This window comes from Kogia breviceps, chromosome 8 (assembly GCF_026419965.1).
Source record: "Kogia breviceps isolate mKogBre1 chromosome 8, mKogBre1 haplotype 1, whole genome shotgun sequence".
Classification (NCBI taxonomy): Eukaryota; Metazoa; Chordata; class Mammalia; order Artiodactyla; family Physeteridae; genus Kogia; species Kogia breviceps.
In genome coordinates this window covers 71,203,989-71,223,432 of record NC_081317.1, presented here as the reverse complement: position 1 = coordinate 71,223,432, position 19,444 = coordinate 71,203,989, and the positions used below count along the sequence as shown (strand labels likewise).

The window sequence follows — 19,444 nt, the reverse complement described above, 5'->3', positions numbered from 1 at the left end:
CGCTTGCGGGCCCCGAGGCCCTGGCCCACTGGGAGCGCTCCGAGGGCACCCTTTCCCAGTCCCTCCCTTCGAAAGCTCGGGGCGGAGGTCGCCGCTCAGGGGGCCCCTCAGATGTTGCAGTGCGGGAGCAACACCCATACAGCCACAGTAAAGGATGGGGGCGGGCGCGACCTTGTGTCTAGTCTAGGTCTGAGTAATCTGCACCCTTTGGAGTGCCTACCTCCAGGGTGAGCAGTTGCTGGTCTCGAGAGTTCTAGAATATGCACGACCGAGCAGCCGCGTCTGCAGGGGGCCGCCGGGGTTGAAGGCCGTTTTAGGTCCCGTTTGCTCCGAAAAGCCTCGGCCTCGATGCCAAAATGGTGTGGGGACGTGACCGTCCGGGATATTCCTTCACACCAGCCGTATCCCCCGGCCTCCAGACGCAGGTTCAGTGACTCCCCGGTCGCAAGGTTTCTACCCTCTGTCCTGAGCCCCAGAGGGCGGCTTCGGGGATGCCATAGGGGTGCACACGAGTCTCTCCCAAATGTGGAAGACAAGGGCATTATTGTCACCCCAGAAAATCGATTCCTGGTGGCCCCAGGGCCTCGCTAGACATTTGTTGACCCCTTTCGATGTGAAGCTGGCCAATGAGTGATGCCGAAGAGGCACGGACAGGGTAAGAGCTGAAAAATTCATGCGTGGGGAGAGGGAGCTCGTTTTCCTGCTTTAAAAGGGCTTTCTAAAAAACAAAAAGTAAGTAAAATAAAAGGGCTTTCTGCATGCCCCGGCCTCCAGTGTCACCGTGGTCGCGTTTTAAACAGCAGAATAGGAACCTTGACCTCCCCCTCCATGAGAATCCAGCAAAGCAGAAAATGTCCTGATGTATTATACATCCGGGACAAAATGAAACTGTCGTTTTAATTAAGTGTCGATTGCGGTCATGAGCAGCGTCCAGTCAGGACATCTTTGGTTTCTCAGCACCGGCACCTGCACTCCGACTTATACGTACATACATATATATATATATATATATATTGTGTGTGCGTCAAGAGAGAGAGAACCACACATGCACACTATCTTTCACCCTTTCGCTGTTAATACCTACCACAATTCTATCCAGTTAATTGTGGTTTGAACACACACGTGCACATACAGACACACACACCCCACCCAGAGCAGAACGGGAGAGTGGATCCGGTCTAGTGAGGTTACACTTACTTGTAATCCTCCCCCCTCCCTTTCCAGTTTCTTTGATGATTTTTCCCATAAGTGTACAAGCCGCTGGGACTTAGTAGAAGCAGCCTGCTCTTCCTAAATGTGATTCGGACCATATGCTTTCTACATTCATCCCCGCTCCGGCTTTTCTTCTCCGCACTAACTGCTAACACGTTATAGTCACCTTGAAATTTCCTCTGCTATTTTCCAATTAAAAGCTTAATAGCCCTGGAAACGGAGTTCATGTGGTGAAGTTTACCATAGCCCCTTGTTCTGAAAGGCTTTCTGCTGGGATCCCATTATGTGCTTGAATAAACCCTTTCTGCAAACAGAAATGGGACTCTGGGTTGTCAGGTGTTGGGTTACAATAGACTTTGAGGCAGGGGACATTTTACCAACATAAATACAAACCTGTCCCTATAGGGAGATGTTGTCAAATACTGGGTTATGGAAAACATTCCCATCAAATATGAGAAAAGGATTATTACGCTATATCAAATGAGTATTTAGATCTCAGTCCCCAATGTGCACTGGAGTGAAATGGGGCCCCGGGACCAAATAATACAAGACTGCTTGAGTAGCAAAGGGATAGTGTGGCTAGGTGACTGAGGGAGGAGAGTGGGTCGCCTTGGTAGTGGAAATGTCCCCCAAACCTGGTGCAGAGCTCTGCTGCTTTCCTTTTAAAAAAATTCTTTACTCCCAAGTTCCTTATGCTCCCTGGTTTCCCTGACCATTTGGAGAAAATCGGGAGAAATTTGGCTTTGAAAAAAGTCTGTGGTCCCCGCATTCCCAAGAGACCTGGAGATTTCAGCGCGAAAGTTACCATTCAGTGTCTTTCTAGGCCCTCTATGTCTCTCCTTAAGTGAAGTGACTCGCTGTCAACTCCCCACTTCAGGGCCTCTGGCCCGCGGGGCTGCAGGTCACCTAGGCCTCCGGTTTGGAGAGTTTATGAAGTTCCTCCCAGTTGTAGTGTTTTTTAAGGCTTGTTTTCTTCGTGAAGTTTGGGAGGAGAGATCCATGAGGCGGTGGGTTAGGGGCAAGACTAAGGGGTCTGTTCCCGAAGCAGCTTTGAAGGCAGGCCTCCCAGGGTTAGCCAAATCGGGCTAGGGTTTCCTTCTCGCGCCCTACTAGGTCCGCAGGTCTGAAACGGGGGAGGTGGGGGGCAGTCAAGGGCTTCAAGGGAAACACACACAAGCAGGTTCCCTTTTTAACCTGCTCCCCTCCCGGAATCACCCTTCTAAGCAGAGGGTTGGCTGCTAGAACCTCTGGTGCTACTTGAATTCACAGCAAACACAGTGGGACGTTTTCGGGTTGTTTGTTTGCTTCCAAGGCAGTGCAGAGAAAAGCTGAGAGGACAAGGGCAGCTGTGCCGCCGAACGGTTGGCCATTGCATCAAACTCGTCTACGCTCCGGTTTCGCATTCGATTCGCCCAGACCGCAAAGAGCTGAGTTCAGGGTGCGCTGTCTGGAGCTTGCCGACAGACGGCTCTGGGACTGCATTCTACCCCCTTCGCACTGAGCCATTGTGCTACCCTGCGTCGCTGTAACCACCTGCTTTTTATTTTTGTTTTCTTGCATTGCGGGAGAGACTCCGTGCATTTGTGGTGGTAGTCTGCCTTAGGCCAGAGCGGTACTCTTAGGGGACTAGAAACACGCAAATAACTGTTTCAACAAAGTTTTATGCTGTCATCTTGTGCAAGGGCTCTCCCCCACCCCTACCCAAAGACACTGGGGGTGTGTGTGGCCCCATCACTTTCCATAACTAGATTGCAGAGTCCGTGGGCATTTGAATTGGGGGACGCGAGACCTCCGTTTAATCGCTCAAATGCCGTTGGGCAGGGAGGAGATCATATGCGGTAACTTTGGGGGCGCTAGCGTGGTTCCTGCGTCCGTTCTCTGAAAGTTTAGACCCAGTACTTAAGCAAATCCCCCATAAGAGCGCTTCCCGGCTTTTCAGGACAGACTTTTTAAAATTAAAACGTGGGGAGGAGGGTAGAGAAATAAACTGCACCAGAGAGAGAGGACAGTTTTTTCCTTTGAAATAGCCTGCAAAATGGGTCGTCATCCTTGGGCCAGCAAGTTTTCAAAATCATTCATTTTCTTCTACAGCAGCAAAAGAAAAAAAAATATTGCAAAAGGAAATAAGGCCAACATTTCTCGAACCAATTCCAGTGCCCTGCCCCCAACTCCTCCCGCCAGTGGCCGCGGGGCCTGGCTCCCCCCAACTTAAAACCCTCTCGGCTCTCTCCGGGAACCGAGTGCACCCGCGAGGCTCTGCTCTGGTAGGCTCCGGTTCTCGCGGAGCCGTGTTTCTGTGGCCCAGTGTAGGAATGAAAGCGGCCTTGGGCTCGGTGCCGCCAAATCAGGCCTGGAGGGAGGGGAAGAAGCCGAAGGGCACCTCCACCCTCACCCGCACTGGTCCTCCCTTCCCCGCCCCGCGTGCACAGCCGCGTCCCGGGGCGCCTCAGTTCCGCCCGCCGCGGGCAGGGGAAGCGCAGAGAGTTTGGAGGAGGGGTCCTTGAGCGCCCCCGTGAGAGTGGCCCGACGGCGGATGGCGAGGAAGGTGAAGTGCAGCGGCTCGAAGGGCCCGAGCAGAAAGGAAGGAGGCAGGCGTGGAGTGGGGTGGGGAGTGCAAGGAGACCTGGACCTCGAGGGTGGGGGTGGCGGTGGGAGGGAGGAGGAGTTGGGGGAGGGCGGCGGAGGAAGTGCCGGGCCCGGCCTGCGCGCGCGGGAGCTGCAGACGAGCTGGCTCAGACCATAATCAGAGCTCTCGCCGGCTCCTGGCAGCCGCCGTAGCGCCTCGGCGAGGGAGGACGTGCCGGCCAAAGCAGCGGCAGGCGGAGACGCGACCGGCGTGAGGTTGGTGGAGTGCCAATCGGGAGGCTGAGGCTGTGAGCGCCGCGGGAGCCGTAAGCACGGCTGCAGACCCTCGGGCCACCTCGGAGCGCACGCGGCCGCGGGGACTGCTGGACCAAAGACTGCGCCGCACTGAGGCCGCCCCTGAGCGGGCCTCCCAGCCCCGTCGTCCAGCGCCCCCTGACTCGCTCCCGCCGCCAGCCCGCCAGCTCTTCCGGGAGCCCGGGGCATGAACGGCTACGGCTCTCCCTACCTGTACATGGGCGGCCCGGTGTCGCAGCCGCCGCGGGCGCCCTTGCAGCGCACGCCCAAGTGCGCGCGCTGCCGCAACCACGGCGTGCTGTCCTGGCTCAAGGGCCACAAACGCTACTGCCGCTTCAAAGACTGCACTTGTGAGAAGTGCATCCTTATCATCGAGCGGCAGCGGGTCATGGCGGCGCAGGTGGCGCTGCGCAGGCAGCAGGCCAACGAGAGCCTCGAGAGCCTCATCCCCGACTCGCTGCGCGCCCTGCCGGGACCCCCGCCGCCGGGAGACTCCACCTCTGCCCCGCCGCCGCCGACCTCGCAGCCGTCTCAGCCGCCGCCGCCGCCGCCGCGCCCCGCTGTGGAGTTGGCTGCTGCCGCCGCACTGCGCTGGGCCGCGGAGCCCCAGCCTGAGGCGCTGCAGGCGCAGCTCGCCAAGCCAGGTAAGAGCAGCTGCGGTGCCGGGCCGGGCCCCGCGCGTGGGCGAAAACACTTCGAAGCGGCTATTGCGGCTTTGGCTGGGAGGCTCGGAGGCGAGTTTTTGGGAAGATGGCCCGGCCCGGCCTAACGCCCCAACTCCAGCCGAGCCGGTCCTTACTCTGTCGGCAGAAGCAATCTTCGGTCTGGACCCGGCGAGGTAGGAGGTGAACCCAGGCGCCCACGGGAAAGGCGCCTCGGGCTCGCCAAGAGTCTTCTCCAGGTTAAAGGGGGACGGGTAAATAAAGAGGTCGAGACAGGACCAAATTAAAATCCGCGTGGGCACACACACCACCGTGCGGCCGGGGTTTCTTGCCAAGGGCTCTATTTAGAGGGCCTCGCATTTGGAGGTTGGGATGGGTAGGTGCAAGGAAGGAGCCAAGGCCCAAGGCTTGGATGACTCTGGGTGTTTTTCTCGGCCCGCGGGGAATTTGAACGAACCCGAAGCCTTTCTAGTAGCCTGCTGTGGCCTCCAGCCTCTTGCAGTCTGTTAAAAGAAGCCCTATTTAGAAGCAATAGTAAACAAGGGACAGAAAGGCCCCCAAACTGATAGTGGGGACTCAGAATCTAGTGCGCCCAGAGTCAGTCAACTCCTTTTCCAGAATTGCTCACGTCCTTTAACACCATTCCGCAGGCAGCCCTCAGCAGTCTCCGTGGTTTTAAAGAAACAAACAAAACGACCTACAGTGAGGAAGGCCAGCCCTGGAGAGTCCTTTCCCCAGTTCTAGGTGGGCCTGGGCCTCCTCCTGTCCTCTCCTCTCCCGTCCCCACTCCTCCTCTGCTGTGCTTTAGAGAGCATGGGTCTGCCCTGAGCCCTGGAGGTGGGCAGATTCCTCCCCTCACCTTTCCATCTGGTTCCCTCCTTCAGGCCTCCAAAGCTTTGCAACCCCCAGTGGAGCCTTTCCTTCTGGAGAATGTCTACTTTACCATCCTGCCCAGCCCAAGGGCTCCTTTGATTTTAAGCTCTTAGAATTCTGTGGACAGGTGTTTGGTCTTTTCCTTTCACTGGGGCAGGTGTACAAAGGAAAAAAGCCCATCTTCTCAGGGAGGGGGTTGAGGGGTATGCTGGAATTCAGAGATGGAAGGCCCTGTAAGGCCCAAAGCCCTCTCGTGGGTGGAACTAATGGTAGAGCTTCTGCCTACCCCCAGTGTCCCCCCACCCCAAAAAAGACTGTACCTCTGGCTCTTGGAGAGAGGCTTTCAGGAGCACCACACTGCTGTGTGGAGCCAGGGAAACACTGGGGGTGAGTTGGTGGGCAGCCTGGCAGGTGCAGTCCTGCTGCCCTCTTGCTGTTAGGCTCTCCAGACCTGAAGTTCTGAGAACATCTTATGGGAAGAGCAGAACTGGGTATTTTAAGGACGGAAGTGAGTTTACTGAACATGGATTTTGTGGATGTTTAATCCAAGGTAGAATATTAGCATTTCCCTGAGTAATGTCCGCCCACTCCCAGTTGACTCTCTTTTGTCAGTGTGATCTCTTCATATTTATAGATTTGTCACAGAGGAATAGGAGGGGGGTGGAGAAAGAACATTCTTTTTGTTTTTCTCCTTTAAGTTAGAGCAGGTAACTAAGAGAGTTTTGTCTCAGTTCTCCATGCCAGTAACTTTTCTTAACCTTTCCATTTCCAGTTCCTCTGTCTCGATTTCCCCCAACACTAGGTCAGGAGTTTTGAGTTTGTGACAGTGGTAGCATCTTGCAGTGGCCACCTGCCCAGCAACACCCGTGTAATAGTGCTTTGGGTTCTGGGGTCCCTGTCTAAGAGGGGATTCTTTTCACATTGTGTGCTGTTCTAACCATTCTTTGGTATAGCCAGAGTCCATGGTTTCTAAAGAGTCACAAAACCAAAAGTAACCCTGGGAGGTGGGGAGTTTGGGGCAGGCAGAAAGGCCAGGCAGCAGCCTCAGTTGCAGAAGGTTACAGGCTTGGGGAGAATAGGAGGGGGAGGCTGCAACTGGACAAACCAGACCTGGTGCTCTCTCTTTTACTCTGAACTAAGTATTCTGGGATGACCTGAGCCTTTCAAAATGAAAACAAATAATTGCAAAGGAGAATAGGATTTACCACTAGAAAAGGTCAGAGTGATGGCTTTGGGGGCCTAAGCTATCAGGGATCAGATGCTCAGGTCCTAATGCATACCCTGCACATTTATTCATGTAACTTTTGCTTTCTTCTTTCAATTGGTTTGACCCCATAATTCCATTCAACACCAACAAAAAACCAGTCACCAATCCGATGATGGCGAGAGAGGGCAGGAAAGGAATAGATAATTGTTTTCCATTAGGAAGGCAAGTATACAAGTGGATCGGTTCTATGCAATGCTTTGTACAGAGAAAGCCCATTTGGGTTTTAAGTTAGGGAAAACTGCCTGAATGGGACTGTGTGTATTTTTCCTTTTCTGGCAGTTGTTCTTATGATGTATTTGTATGTAACATACCATGCATATTGAGAAGCTTGTCAGATATGGTCCTGGGCAAGTAGCTCACTATGTAGAGAAGTAAATGAAGCTCTGTTTGAATGGTAGTAAGTTACATGTACAGTAAGTTCACAGACCATTAGGAATCTCTAAATATCTGCTGGTGATTTATGGAGATTTGTTTCTTTGTGATTTCAGTGTCAAAAACGTGGTTGGTCTCTTTAGTACATAACTGTGGAGACATTTGCTTTTTTTGTTGGCTCCAAATGCAAGTGCACAAACACACAGTCTTTCCCCCTCTCCAGAAATCCTTGTGAAAAGTACACGCCCTAGTGAAGGGAATGTTTGCTGGGCACCGCTGCAGAAAAAAAACATCCAGTTCAGGGAGCAACATTAATACCAAGACTCAGTTTTGTAGGTGGAAGAAATTTCTTTCCCAAATTCTGCTTCTGATTCTTTAAAGGAACAGGGATTGTTTTCTCTAACGGTGTATCACGTTTAACATCTCTTTTAATGCGGAGGTGGTTGTAAGGAGAATTTTCATATTCTCAGGTTATTACTTCTAGCAATGGATTAAAGCTTTTTTTTTTTTTTTTTCCTGTTTTGGGTGTACATTTCCCCTGCTCCTAGATTATCATCTATGACTGGCCTGGAATTAGTAGATTTTGATTGAGCCCCAAATTCTAGTCTAAGCTCCTTTAAATCTATCCTATTGATGCGTTTCTCTTTCATTTCCTCTTCACTCCCCCCTCCTTCCCGTCAGGAAAATACCTTGGAAAGCTTGAACACCTTTCAGCTCTTAGAGTATCTGAGTCAGCAGCCTCAACCAGCCAAGCCAGCCTTTCAGGGTCTGGGCTGTAGAGCTGAGGAAAGTTAGGGGTCACGACCAAGGTGAGAGGCTGAAGTTACATTCCTCTGTTTGGCTCCCTCCCCCACACCCTACTCTTCCTCGAGGAGAGTGGCCTGGGTGTCCTCAGGCTGCCAGAGGAAAGGGCTGGGCTACAGATTCTTCCTAGGTTTACATCTGCCATCAAAATAAATACGTAAACAAGTTGTTTAAAAATTTCTTAAAGGAAAAGAAATCTAAAACATCGTATTTGATTAGGAGTAAGAGAGCAAGATTAACCAGGAAAGTAGGGTCTCCTTTCTTGTTTATTTCTCCTGAAATGGAGAGAACAAGAGACCTATAGGAAGGGAAGTTGGGAGATTTTGGAACACTGCCTTTATTTGATTTTACCTCCTGTCCGGCACCTCCTAGCATCTTTATGCTTGTTCCGGGCTTTTCAGCTCCAGCTTGATTAGGTCCTGTCTGGTCAGCTTCCTAGTTTTAAATTTTACTTTAATTTTTTAAAAAAGAGACACACACCTGCATGGATAATGAGTGTTGCCAGAACACTGGTCCAGGCCAGGATGGGAAATTCTCTGCGACTAGAGGCTGAAGCAAAGGAAAAGTGGGAGAGACCTCAGAGTCACTCATGAAGGGTAGCTACGAATTTAAAACAGGGTCTGGGTATTTCAGACGCTTTGATTTTGGCCGAGGGGCCTGACTCAGAGTTGCATTTTAAAAAGCAAAAACCAACCAAACGAAAAGGAAGAAGCGAGACCGTACTGGTCTCCTCCTAAACCTTACCCACGGCTGGCCCTGGAGGGCAGACGCAGGGCTGCTCACAGCTCCGGGCCTTTCCCACCGGCGCCCAGCGAGTTGCCGAGTTACCGACCGGCTCCCTGAGTCCCGGCGCAGCCGAGAGCGCAGCGAGTGGAAGTGCGGGGCGGCGGCTCAGGGTCCCCGGGCCGGGTCAGGGATGGATGGGACGCCGGCAGAAGCCCGTGCGGTGGCAGCAGCGCGCTCGCGGCTCCCCTGCGGCCGCCCTGGGCCACTGTCCCCTTGCACCCAATCCTCGCGGCACCGCCGCCGCGGCGGCTCCTTCCACTCGCGCTCAGCCCCGCGGTCTGGGTTAGACCCCGCCTGCTTCGGTTGGTTGCCAGGTTTAGCAAAAAAACTACAAGTAAACACGAAAAAAGGGATATCAAATATTGCATGGGGCACACTTGTACGGAAACATTGTGATTTTTGCTAAGCGCAGGTTTAACTGGGCATCCTGCTATTTTATCTGGCAACCCTAGGCCTCCGGGGCGGGCCCAGCCCTAAAGTACTCGGGGCGCCCCTCGGGGTGGGCGTAGCTCTGGCGGGTCTCCCAGCCTCTTTCTCCCTGTGGAGCCGGAGCTGCCCCCCGGCAGGCTCGGAGAGGCGCTGGTGTCCATCTTGTGGATCTGAGCACAGGGTGGACAGGAAAACGGGAGCGTTTTCCACGTCTAGGAACCACAGGGTTCCACTGCCATCCAGGACAGAACCTCCCCGCACCTAACACACCCCTCTGGGTTATAAATCTGGCGGATAGCCGTGCTCTCGATTTACACAACCAACTCTTCTTTTCCCTGATGGATGAACTCCTGGGTTTAAAAGATTACAGTAATCACAGGAGGACAGTGTAAATCGAATCTGATAGCAATAACTTTCGGGGAAGGTCAGGCTCAAGTGAAATGTTACCAAGCAACAGGCATTTTGTTTGCAAAATACAATCAAAGAGCATTGATGAGAAATTCTTTGCTGCAGCCAGTCAGCACTTTCAGCTAACAGCTTTACAGAGGGAAAGGGGGTAAATCTTCATAAATCAACGTCCCTGGAGGACTTGGAGCCCCTTTCTGGAAATGTTGGACTTCTTTCTGACAGGAAAGCAGGCAGAACCCAGTGAAAACCTACGTGCCTGCCTGCCTCTCCTTTCCCTTTCTTTGCCTCTAACGTTTCTCCAGCTTTTCTCCTTTCTTTAGCTTTTTAACCTGTTGCAGCCCCTCAGCCATTAGTCACTCGGGTCCCTGGACCTCCATGTCTAGTGTGATGTGACTGGTGGCCCAGTGGGCCTTGCACTGGGGTTTACATGGGCGCTGGTGACAGAGGTTGCGGCCTGAGTGGTGGAACACTGGTCATCGCAGAGCCCATCACCTTGGGATCCTGTCACATCACTCCCAAGAGTCCCCCATGGCTTTAGTGAGTCACTGCAAACCACTGAAGAAACTAGGGGAAACTAAAACATAACTAGGTGTTTTGTTGCATTTTATTATACAGTTAAACAGCTATACAAATAAGCACAATCAACTACTGAATAACAATATTATGGAAAACAACATTCAGAACATCGGTTTTCTACTGAATCTCTCATCTCTTTTGATTGCAGTGACTGGGCAGACTTAAATTTTACAAAGCTGGGATCAGTGTTCTGCTTGTTTCCCCTGCTAAGTATCACTTGTTTAGTTCAGTAGATGTTCCACTCATAGTCTTTATATGTGAATGTTTACAGCAACATTCCCTCCCATGAATACAGCAGTCTGCCCAGCTGCTGGCCTTTGGGTTACTTGCTGTGTTTCAATATAAAATACAACTCACTGCACAGATAACTTGGAAATTCTGCAAAATATTCTTTAGTAAACTGTAAGCCTCTCAGTAGCCAAGAGGCAAATGCTTTGATCATCTGTGTAATCTTACCTAGCACAGTGCATGGGCACATAGTGAAAGATTTAATGATATTTGTTAAATAGGTGGATATGAATAAGTAGCCAGCTTGCATTTTTATAACTACCAAACACTTGTAGATTTATAGGTAATTTCCCTCCTGCTTCTTGAAAAGTGTTCCTTTCAGAGTCAAGAAAGGGGTCAAAACTAAATTTTTGCAGGACTTACAAAGTCCACAGTTGCAATCCATACTTCCTTAAGTCTAGCCCTTTCTATATCAATGTCCGCCAAAATATTGGTCCCCAGAATCATCTTGATTTCTTCATATGTTATTAAACCAGTGTCATTAATTATTTTTAAAAAGCAAACATGACTATGTATTTTTAGTTTTCACAAGGTCCCATCCCCCAGCCCCCGGAAGAAAAGGAAAGATTTTAGACTGACGTTCATTCCCTGCTGTATGTTGGGTTTTCACCCATTCACTTTTTTATGATTCAGCATTTCTAGTGCGAGATAAGGATAACAGAAAATGTAAAAAGCGTGTCTCCTGTTTGAATTCTGACTGGGCAGGGGTCTTTTCTGGAAGCCCCATCCAGCTGGGGCTCTTCCTGCCCGTTGCTATAAGATTTGTGTACTTTGAAAACGACCCATCAGGGAACAGTTATTGAGAGGTATGTTCCCCAAAGCTCAAGTGAACAGATGAGGGCGTGACAGTCCATGTTTCAAAATGCGTGACATGATTTCAAAAAGAAAAAAAAAGTCCAGTGACTTTTGCACTAGGAAGCAGCGCTCTCTATGCCAGTGCTTTCGTGTTTTTATTCTGGATGTATGCTATATTTTATTTTCGTAGATAGAAAGAATGGATAAGACCCCCACACCTAAGTGAGGAAGATACTCATCTTCATATCACGAGCAGAATGTTTTGCATATGTGGCAGGCTTCCTCAAAATCTTTCAAATCAATACTTAGGACTTTTTTTTTTTTTAACTGCATTTTCATATGAAAAAAATCCACTGAAGAAAGTTAAAATTTTCAAACTGTAATTTTAGATTGGAAGTCACTTTTCTGTGGGTGTTTATTTTCTCTCCTTAAAGTCTTGTAGCTATCTTATGGCATAGATATATTGTGAAGTGGGAGCATTGTTTTCCGTAGAAAAAGTGTCCTTCTCAATGGAGTATCTACTTTTTCAAAAGAAAATCTTTACCCTTGTGAAGAGTTTATTTCAGGGATGGCTGTGAGTGTTTCTACATCATGAAAAATATGAAATTGGAGAGTGAACATCTAGTAAGATTTTTTTAAATATCTAGATGTTTAACTTTAAAAATAGAAGATTATATCACTTTCAGTAACTGGTTTGTAATATCAGATGAGAGTGATTTCTTTCTACTTTTAGTCTAGTAGTTTTTAGCTTTTGGCACCTATATACTAGGAGTAAAAATATTATCAATTGAAATATATTCTTTTTAGTGTTCTAGGAATTAGGGTGTCAGTTTCAAGAAGAAAGAGGTTAAAACATTTGAGGGGTATTTCCTTTTTCATTTTGCTACTTGGCAGTTTCACATTTCTATATCTCGAAAGGCCTTTGTGTTTTAAACCAACAGGAACAATTTGTAAAGTTCCTTTAGGGAAAAATCTACAGATGTAAAGAAACACCTGTTATTAAATTACGCTTTTATCACTGGGCCCAAAACTCACCCTCTATAATTACTTGTGAAAGTCTGTATTTATGACAATAATTTACAATACTTCTAGTTTAGGCACAACAATACAACCAGTACTTGACACCATAAATTTGCAGGGCTCGTATGTTCTGACCTTTAGAAATTATCGCTGGATAAGGAGTTATTCTTGGTACAAGGTGAGAGGCTAGTCTTCCCTTGCCCGGTTCTGAATCCCCAACAGCCTTAGATGTTGTTTGGGTTTTGGACACCATGGGTGTGTCCCACTCACTGCTTCCTTCAATGGCTTCTGTCTCCCCTTTGAGTACAGTATAAACAGTGCTGAACTCTGTTGGAATGTTCTGAATTTGTAGATTTGATTCCTGTGACATCCGGTTAGATTTTCTCACTTTTTGGCCATAGCCTGCCAACCCCTTTGGAGAGGCTGATCAACCCAGAAATCTGCAGAGAGAAAGTGTGGATGAATCAGCACAATTCACCACACTCTTTGAGAAGCCACTAGAAGCTCTTGCCGCCCTGGGGATGTCACAATGTCAGGTGCAAAGGGTAGCGCAAGAACCTATGGAAGAGGCCTCATGCAGTCTAGGGGTTCACAATTGGTGAACAAGCTGCCAATCATAGAGGATTCTACTGTGGCCTGTTCTGCAGATTAGGAAAATAGGTTCAAAAGTTAAATTTTGTATTGTCTGATTTATAGTCCTGCTGTCCAATATCCAGTTGATTGGGATGGTATGTCCTTTACCATCTTGAAAAAATTACTATATTTTCATAATGGTAGATATGTCAGATTAGCCAGAACATCGTTTCTTAGTTCCCATTTGGCTTAAACTTCTGCCCTTTGAATCACTTTCTTCTGGCGTCTAAAGCATTCTGTGGAAGACTAAACTTGGTAATAGAGCTTGAAGCATTTTCCCCAAATGTCTTCGGTGTTTGCAGCTCATCCAGAGTGGGGAAAAGTTACCTCTTAAAATGGGAAGGTATTTTATTTCTTTTAAAAATATCACCATCAGAGCTTTTTAGCTGTACTTACATACCTTTTTGCTTCCTAGAAGAACCAGTTGTTCCTTGCTTTAAAAAAAAAACCCAACAACCCACCATCCCCTGTATTGCTATGACACTGTGTATCATATTTCTTTCACTTTTTCATTGTGGTAAAATATACATAACATAAAATTTACTATTTTAACCTTTTTTTAGGGACACAGTATAGTGGCTTTAAGTATTTTCACAATGTTGTGTGGCCATCACCACTTTCCATTTTCAGAACTTTTTCATCATCCCTAACTGAAACTCAGTACCCATTAGACAGTAAGTCCCCCTTACCTCCTGCCCTAGCCCCTGGTCATACCATTTTACTTTCTGTCACTATGAGTATGCCTATTCTAGGTACGTTATATAAGTGGAATCATAGAATATTTGTCCTTTTGTGTCTGCCTTATTTCACTTAGTGTGATTCATCCACATTGTAGCATGTGTGAGAATTCCATTCCTTTTTGAGGCTGAATAATATTCCATTATATGAATGGACCACATGTTTATCCTTTCATCCATCTTTGATGGACACTTGGTTGCTACCACTCTTTGGCTCTTGTGGATAATGCTGCTATGAACATTCGTGTTCCATGTGTGCATATTTGCTGCTTAGCAAGTTCTGCCTGGTTGTGTTTGCTTTCCCCCTTGCACATGCGTCTTATTTCCCCGACTTGGTAATAAATTCCACAAGTTAGGGGCCAGTCTTGTATACCTCCTGGTATTTTCCACCCTGTATTCTGTTTTCCTCAGTGTCTTGCAGGTTACAGCAATACAAGTACTTGATACTGACAATAACAGGTAATGAAAGCTAAAGAAATAAGAAAACTGTTTAGAGGAGCACAGTATTTAAAACATTATTTTATGTCCATATTTTCCCCAGGAGAGTATTTGACTTGTTTTCCTAAGCTCCATTGAGCAGGGGCTAAGATCCAATTGTGTGTTGAGTTCAGTGCTGAGTTAACATACTGTCACTGTCCGCTTATTGTCAAGTGTTTAACGATAGAGTAACACCAAGAGGTAGGCATGGGGTCCTGAGTCAGGAAAATGTAGGCAGGTCTAGCTGAGTAGAATATGAAGTTATGGAAGCTTTTTTGTTGCTGTTTTTCTCATTGGGCTCAAGGACAAATACCACATTAACCCAGGGGGTAAAAACTGGGATTCCAGTCCTAGGAAGTTGCAGGAGAGGATATGTCAAATTTCTCTTGCAAAAATAGGTGTTTTGTGCATATCCCAGAATTGTTACAGAAAGCAAAAACAGCTTCATGTGTGTGGACTGCAAATGATCCCCACATGGACACTTGATATTTTGTACTGGAAAAAGAAGCAGTGTACATAAAATGCAAATTTGGGACAACTACGAATTTGTATCAGAGTTATAATTGAAAGTTTCACTGATATAGTTTAAGAATTTCTTAAAGTATTTATTTATGCCTAGGACATATTTATTGCTTTGTGAAGAATCAAAGTTTTGTTTTTCAATTATAATTAAGGTACATCCCATATTAGAAGAATGCTCACAAATGGGCCTGTTTAAGGCTTTTTATTTTACTTTTAAAAATAAATTAATTTTCTTTATTTCTGGCTGCGTTGGGTCTTTGTTGCTGTGCGCAGGCTTTCTCTGGTTACGGCGAGCGGGGGCTACTCTTCGTTGTGGTACGTGGGCTTCTCATTGTGGTGGCTTCTCTTGTTGTGGAGCACGGGCTCTAGGCGCGCGGGCTTCAGTAGTTGTGGCTCATGGGCTCCAGAGCGCAGGCTCAGTAGTTGTGGCACACGGGCTTAGTTGTTCCACAGCGTGTAGGATCTTCCCAGACCAGGGATCGAACCCATGTCCCCTGCATTGGCAGGTGGATTCTTAACCACTGCGCCACCAGGGAAGTCCCTGTTTAAGGGTTTTAAAATAAACAACAACAAATAGGAGGAGATGGATTTTAGAAGCTGCTTTGATGAAATTTCACCAGCTGGCTATCTACACATAATCAGGTGTGCCCACTGAGAAGGCGACAATGAGGCTATTCAGGCAGGGCAGTGGATAAAAATCCACTCGCCTATAGCTTGTTAATAAAGAGTATATTTCTTTATTATTAAGATCTCTGAGAACCTACTTCTGCAAGCAGACCAGTCTTACTTATTTACTTCTTCCTTCCATCCTTCCTTCCTTTCTGCCGGTTTAGCACCGTAATACTAGCCCTTGTGTGGGGGGGTGATGTCTTAGGTCAGAAGGTTAAATTTGCCACTGGTTTACTTCACGGCAAATCTCTGCTTTATTTGGGAAGCTATTTGTTTTCTTTTGTTTCTCTCTTCTTTTAATATAATTCAGGAAGGTATCTTGAAGTTCTCTCCATGAACTTTACTAATGAAACAGTTCATGAAAACCTGTCTGCTTCTTGCAGCCCAGGTCCTGGAGTTATGGACGCACTGCTTCACTGGTGGATCTTGCTCCCTGGCAGTTTCACAAGCCTTCTCCAGCCATTTCCTTCTTTCTCTCTGCAGCGTGTCCCACATCCAGATTTCACAGCTGGTTTTGCTTGCCCTCTAGTGTGGGTTATAGGCAACCAAGTCTGCCAGGACCTTGAGTGGGCTTTTAAGAAAAATTTCAATGTATAGAGGCTGCCCATTTCACTCTGGCAGTCATGCCGACTAGTTATTGGACATGGTATCCTGATGAAACATACTGACGGCTAGTTCACAAGACATTTGACACAAAATCTGCCTATGGGAAAATGGATTTAAAATATTAAAATTTCCCATGGGTATATGTGTCGTGCACCAGCTGTTAATGTCTTTGAATGACACCGGCCACCTCATTTGCAGAAGAGGGGCCAGAAGACAAGCCTGAGTTCATTTTCCTGTTCTTCCCTGGATGGTGTTTATCCCCAGCCTGGCCCCTATTTAGATTGTTAGTGCTAGACAGCCACATCTGTGGTTGTAGGTATCGTGTTTCCGTTCTGTGTTGAAGGCAGGCTTCCCTGCACACACCATTCTGAGAAATCACTCCGATTTCTAGATCTTTATTTTCAGGTATTTTTTTTTTCCCATTTGCTAGTGACACAGTTTGGATATTTTTAAGGCTTGCAGTATGTTATAACCCACAGGGAAGCAGTTCCCCTTCCAGAAAGCCCATGTAGGGCCCTCTCCTGAGCACATCTGTTCCCCTTTACACACACCAGGAAAGGATTAACCCAGCTGTTCTCTGCTTTTCAGATGTGACTGAAGAACGACTCGGGGACAGCAGCACAGCAGACACCACTGAGACCTTCAGCGACAAAGACACGGACCAGAGGAGCTCCCCGGACGTGGCCAAAAGTAAGGGTTGCTTCACGCCGGAGAGCCCCGAGATAGTGTCGGTGGACGAAGGGGGGTACGCGGTCCAGAAGAACGGAGGCAGCTCCGAGAGCCGACCCGACAGCCCCAAGTACCCCGGGGAGCAGAATCACCTCCTGATCGAGGGCCCCTCGGGGACCGTGTCTCTGCCCTTCAGCTTGAAAGCCAACAGACCGCCCCTGGAAGTGTTAAAAAAAATATTCCCCAACCAGAAGCCCACAGTGCTGGAGCTGATCCTGAAGGGCTGCGGGGGCGACCTGGTGAGCGCCGTGGAGGTCCTGCTCTCCAGCCGCTCCTCCAGCTTGGCCGCGGACCGAACTGCGGCAGAGCCCGAGGGCCTGGTGCTGCCCTCCAATGGGCACATCTTCGAACACACCTTGAGCTCCTACCCCATCTCCTCTTCCAAATGGTCCGTGGGCTCGGCCTTCAGAGTCCCAGACACGTTGAGGTTTTCCGCCGACTCCAGTAACGTGGTCCCCGGCCCCCTGGCCGTGCCCCTGCAGCACCCGTTCCCCCAGCCCCCCCGGTACCCTCTGATGCTGAGGAATACTTTGGCGAGAAACCAGTCGAGCCCCTTCCTGCCCAACGATGTCACCCTGTGGAACACCATGACGTTGCAGCAACAGTACCAGCTGAGGTCCCAGTACGTCAGCCCTTTCCCCACTAACTCTACCAGCGTCTTCAGAAGCTCACCTGTCCTCCCCACCCGCGTCCCCGAAGACCCTCGGATCCCCATCCCTGACGATGGCTGTCCCATCGTGTCAAAGCAGTCCATTTACGCCGAGGACGACTACGACGAGAGGTCTGACTCCTCAGACTCTAGAATACTCAACACATCATCTTAAAGTGCTACCCGATGGGTGGTGACCAGGTGACAGTTTCTGTGCATTTGAACCCTGGCCCCGCTTTGAGGAGAGGCCACCTCCTGTGTATACCTTTTCCTTCCGTTTCACAAAGTGACTGTGCTTGATTCTATAGCTTAGCAATAAAAACATAACTTATTTAATTTCTTGCACTTCACTGGAAAATGCCAAATAGCTCTGCTCTGTGGCTTTAGTGCTGAATGTTCGTTGTAAAAGAGAATAGTCTTGGGAAAGCCTTGGGCCCATGGAAGATTTATTTGGGGATGTAGAGCTGAATGTCAGCCTTGCCCCTAAACTCAGCCTGGAATGTTCAATAAAATAGTATACTTGAATGAAATTGTGTAAAAGAGGATTCCTAAGGATATGTGAAACCTAAAGGCAGTGGTTCGGTTGCAAACGGACTATAAACAGGGACCTTACACTCCTATGCTAAAAATCCTTCTTGCATTTTAAAGAGAGACTGCACTTAATAGAGTGAACTGCTCACATGCTTATTTAAGCTTGGACAGTCTTCAGAGACAAACTCCATTAAGAATTATTCTTTTCACATGGCTGAATCGAAATGTGTAATGTCAGTGTCAGTGTAAAGCCAATCACAGCTGTGAACTGCATGAAATGTATTGTGAAATGAGCACAAGATTAAGCTTTGTCAGGTTAATGTAGCATGCTAAGGACTCTAGAAAAAAAATAAACTAAGGAGATGATCTTGGTTTATGTCATTTCTACTTGTGGAAAGAGGATCTCTAAAAATAGAAACTTGATATTAAAGCTACTTACCAGTGCATGGATCAAGGCTTCAGTTAAATGCGATATCCCTTGAGAAATATGAATGGCAAAGTTTGGGGGCTGCGTTCAGAAAGACAGAATTTATTTTTCAAGAATAGAGTTAATTCAGTCCCTCCATCCACTTATTTGTTTCTTCAACAGATAATTATTGAGTGCCTACTACATGTAACAGGACGCTCTTTGTATGTTATTGTCCGAGTTACCTGCCCGTTGAGTCCAAGACAGCAGGGATTATATGATGGAGAATCTCATTAAAAACAAAGTAAAAATGAAAATCTACAGTGTGGAAAGTAAGCAAAGTGCATAGCACGGTACCTGACGCAGAGAAAGTACTCCATCAATAAGAGCAATTACTCCTATTAAGTTCAGTATATACTCCTATTTGCATTCAGGATAAAGAAGTGGATTCCCTCATTCTCACTTGGAGAAGATGCCATTCTGGTATTGGGGGATGACCACCACAAAACTTTGGAAAACAGGGCTTCATTTAAAAAGCATTTTGGGGAGGCTCCTGTATATGGCAAACTTCTTGCTCAGATATTTTTAAAAGTGAGTTTTAGAACAATAATGTGCAGTGGTGCCCACACCAACCACTTCTTACTCCTTTCTTCAGAATGCTGGAGAGGAAAGATGACTGCCCAGGTCAGACAATAAACTTATGAATGTGGAAGGGAAAGAAAATAAGTGAAAGCCTCTACATGACAAGGATGCAGAGAGACCTGCCAGCACAAGAATAGGTCTCGAAGGGATCTTCATTCTGGGAGGAAGAAGGGCAAATCCTCTTGGCCTGAGGTGCTTCTCCCTCAATGGGAACAGGAGCTGATGTCAGGTGCCCACCACCCTTGCATGGGTCCCAGGAGGAAAACATATTTCAAACAAACAAACAAACAAAATCTCACTTTTATTTCTGCTGGGCACCTTTGGAATGAGAAATCACTGAGGGGAAAAATTCCTTATATTAGTCGGACTAATGTGTATTTAGTTGACATGGTTACATACCAGAGTGTTTAAATATGATTTGTTGTTAAGGTTATATTTTAGTGAGGGGCTGGAGAGGAGAATAATGTGACC

General features: G+C 47.8%; 1 protein-coding gene across 1 annotated transcript; it reads left to right on the top strand.

Annotated features, from left to right (window-relative positions):
* Positions 1 to 3,953: 3,953 nt before the first annotated feature.
* DMRT3 (doublesex and mab-3 related transcription factor 3) lies at positions 3,954 to 18,267 on the top strand. The gene is made up of 2 exons (XM_059073333.2): positions 3,954 to 4,736; positions 16,605 to 18,267. The coding sequence occupies exons 1-2, from the start codon at positions 4,280 to 4,282 to the stop codon at positions 17,567 to 17,569; spliced, it is 1,422 nt and encodes a 473-aa protein (XP_058929316.1). The 5' UTR covers positions 3,954 to 4,279; the 3' UTR covers positions 17,570 to 18,267.
* Positions 18,268 to 19,444: the final 1,177 nt, after the last annotated feature.

What these genes read in the sequence shown, in the direction of transcription:
- DMRT3 (XM_059073333.2), top strand. Translation starts at nt 4,280, where the DNA reads ATGAACGGCTACGGCTCTCCCTACCTGTACATGGGCGGCCCGGTGTCG. An exon ending in GGCGCAGCTCGCCAAGCCAG is followed by an intron (nt 4,737 to 16,604) that starts GTAAGAGCAGCT and finishes TCTGCTTTTCAG; the next exon opens with ATGTGACTGAAGAACGACTC.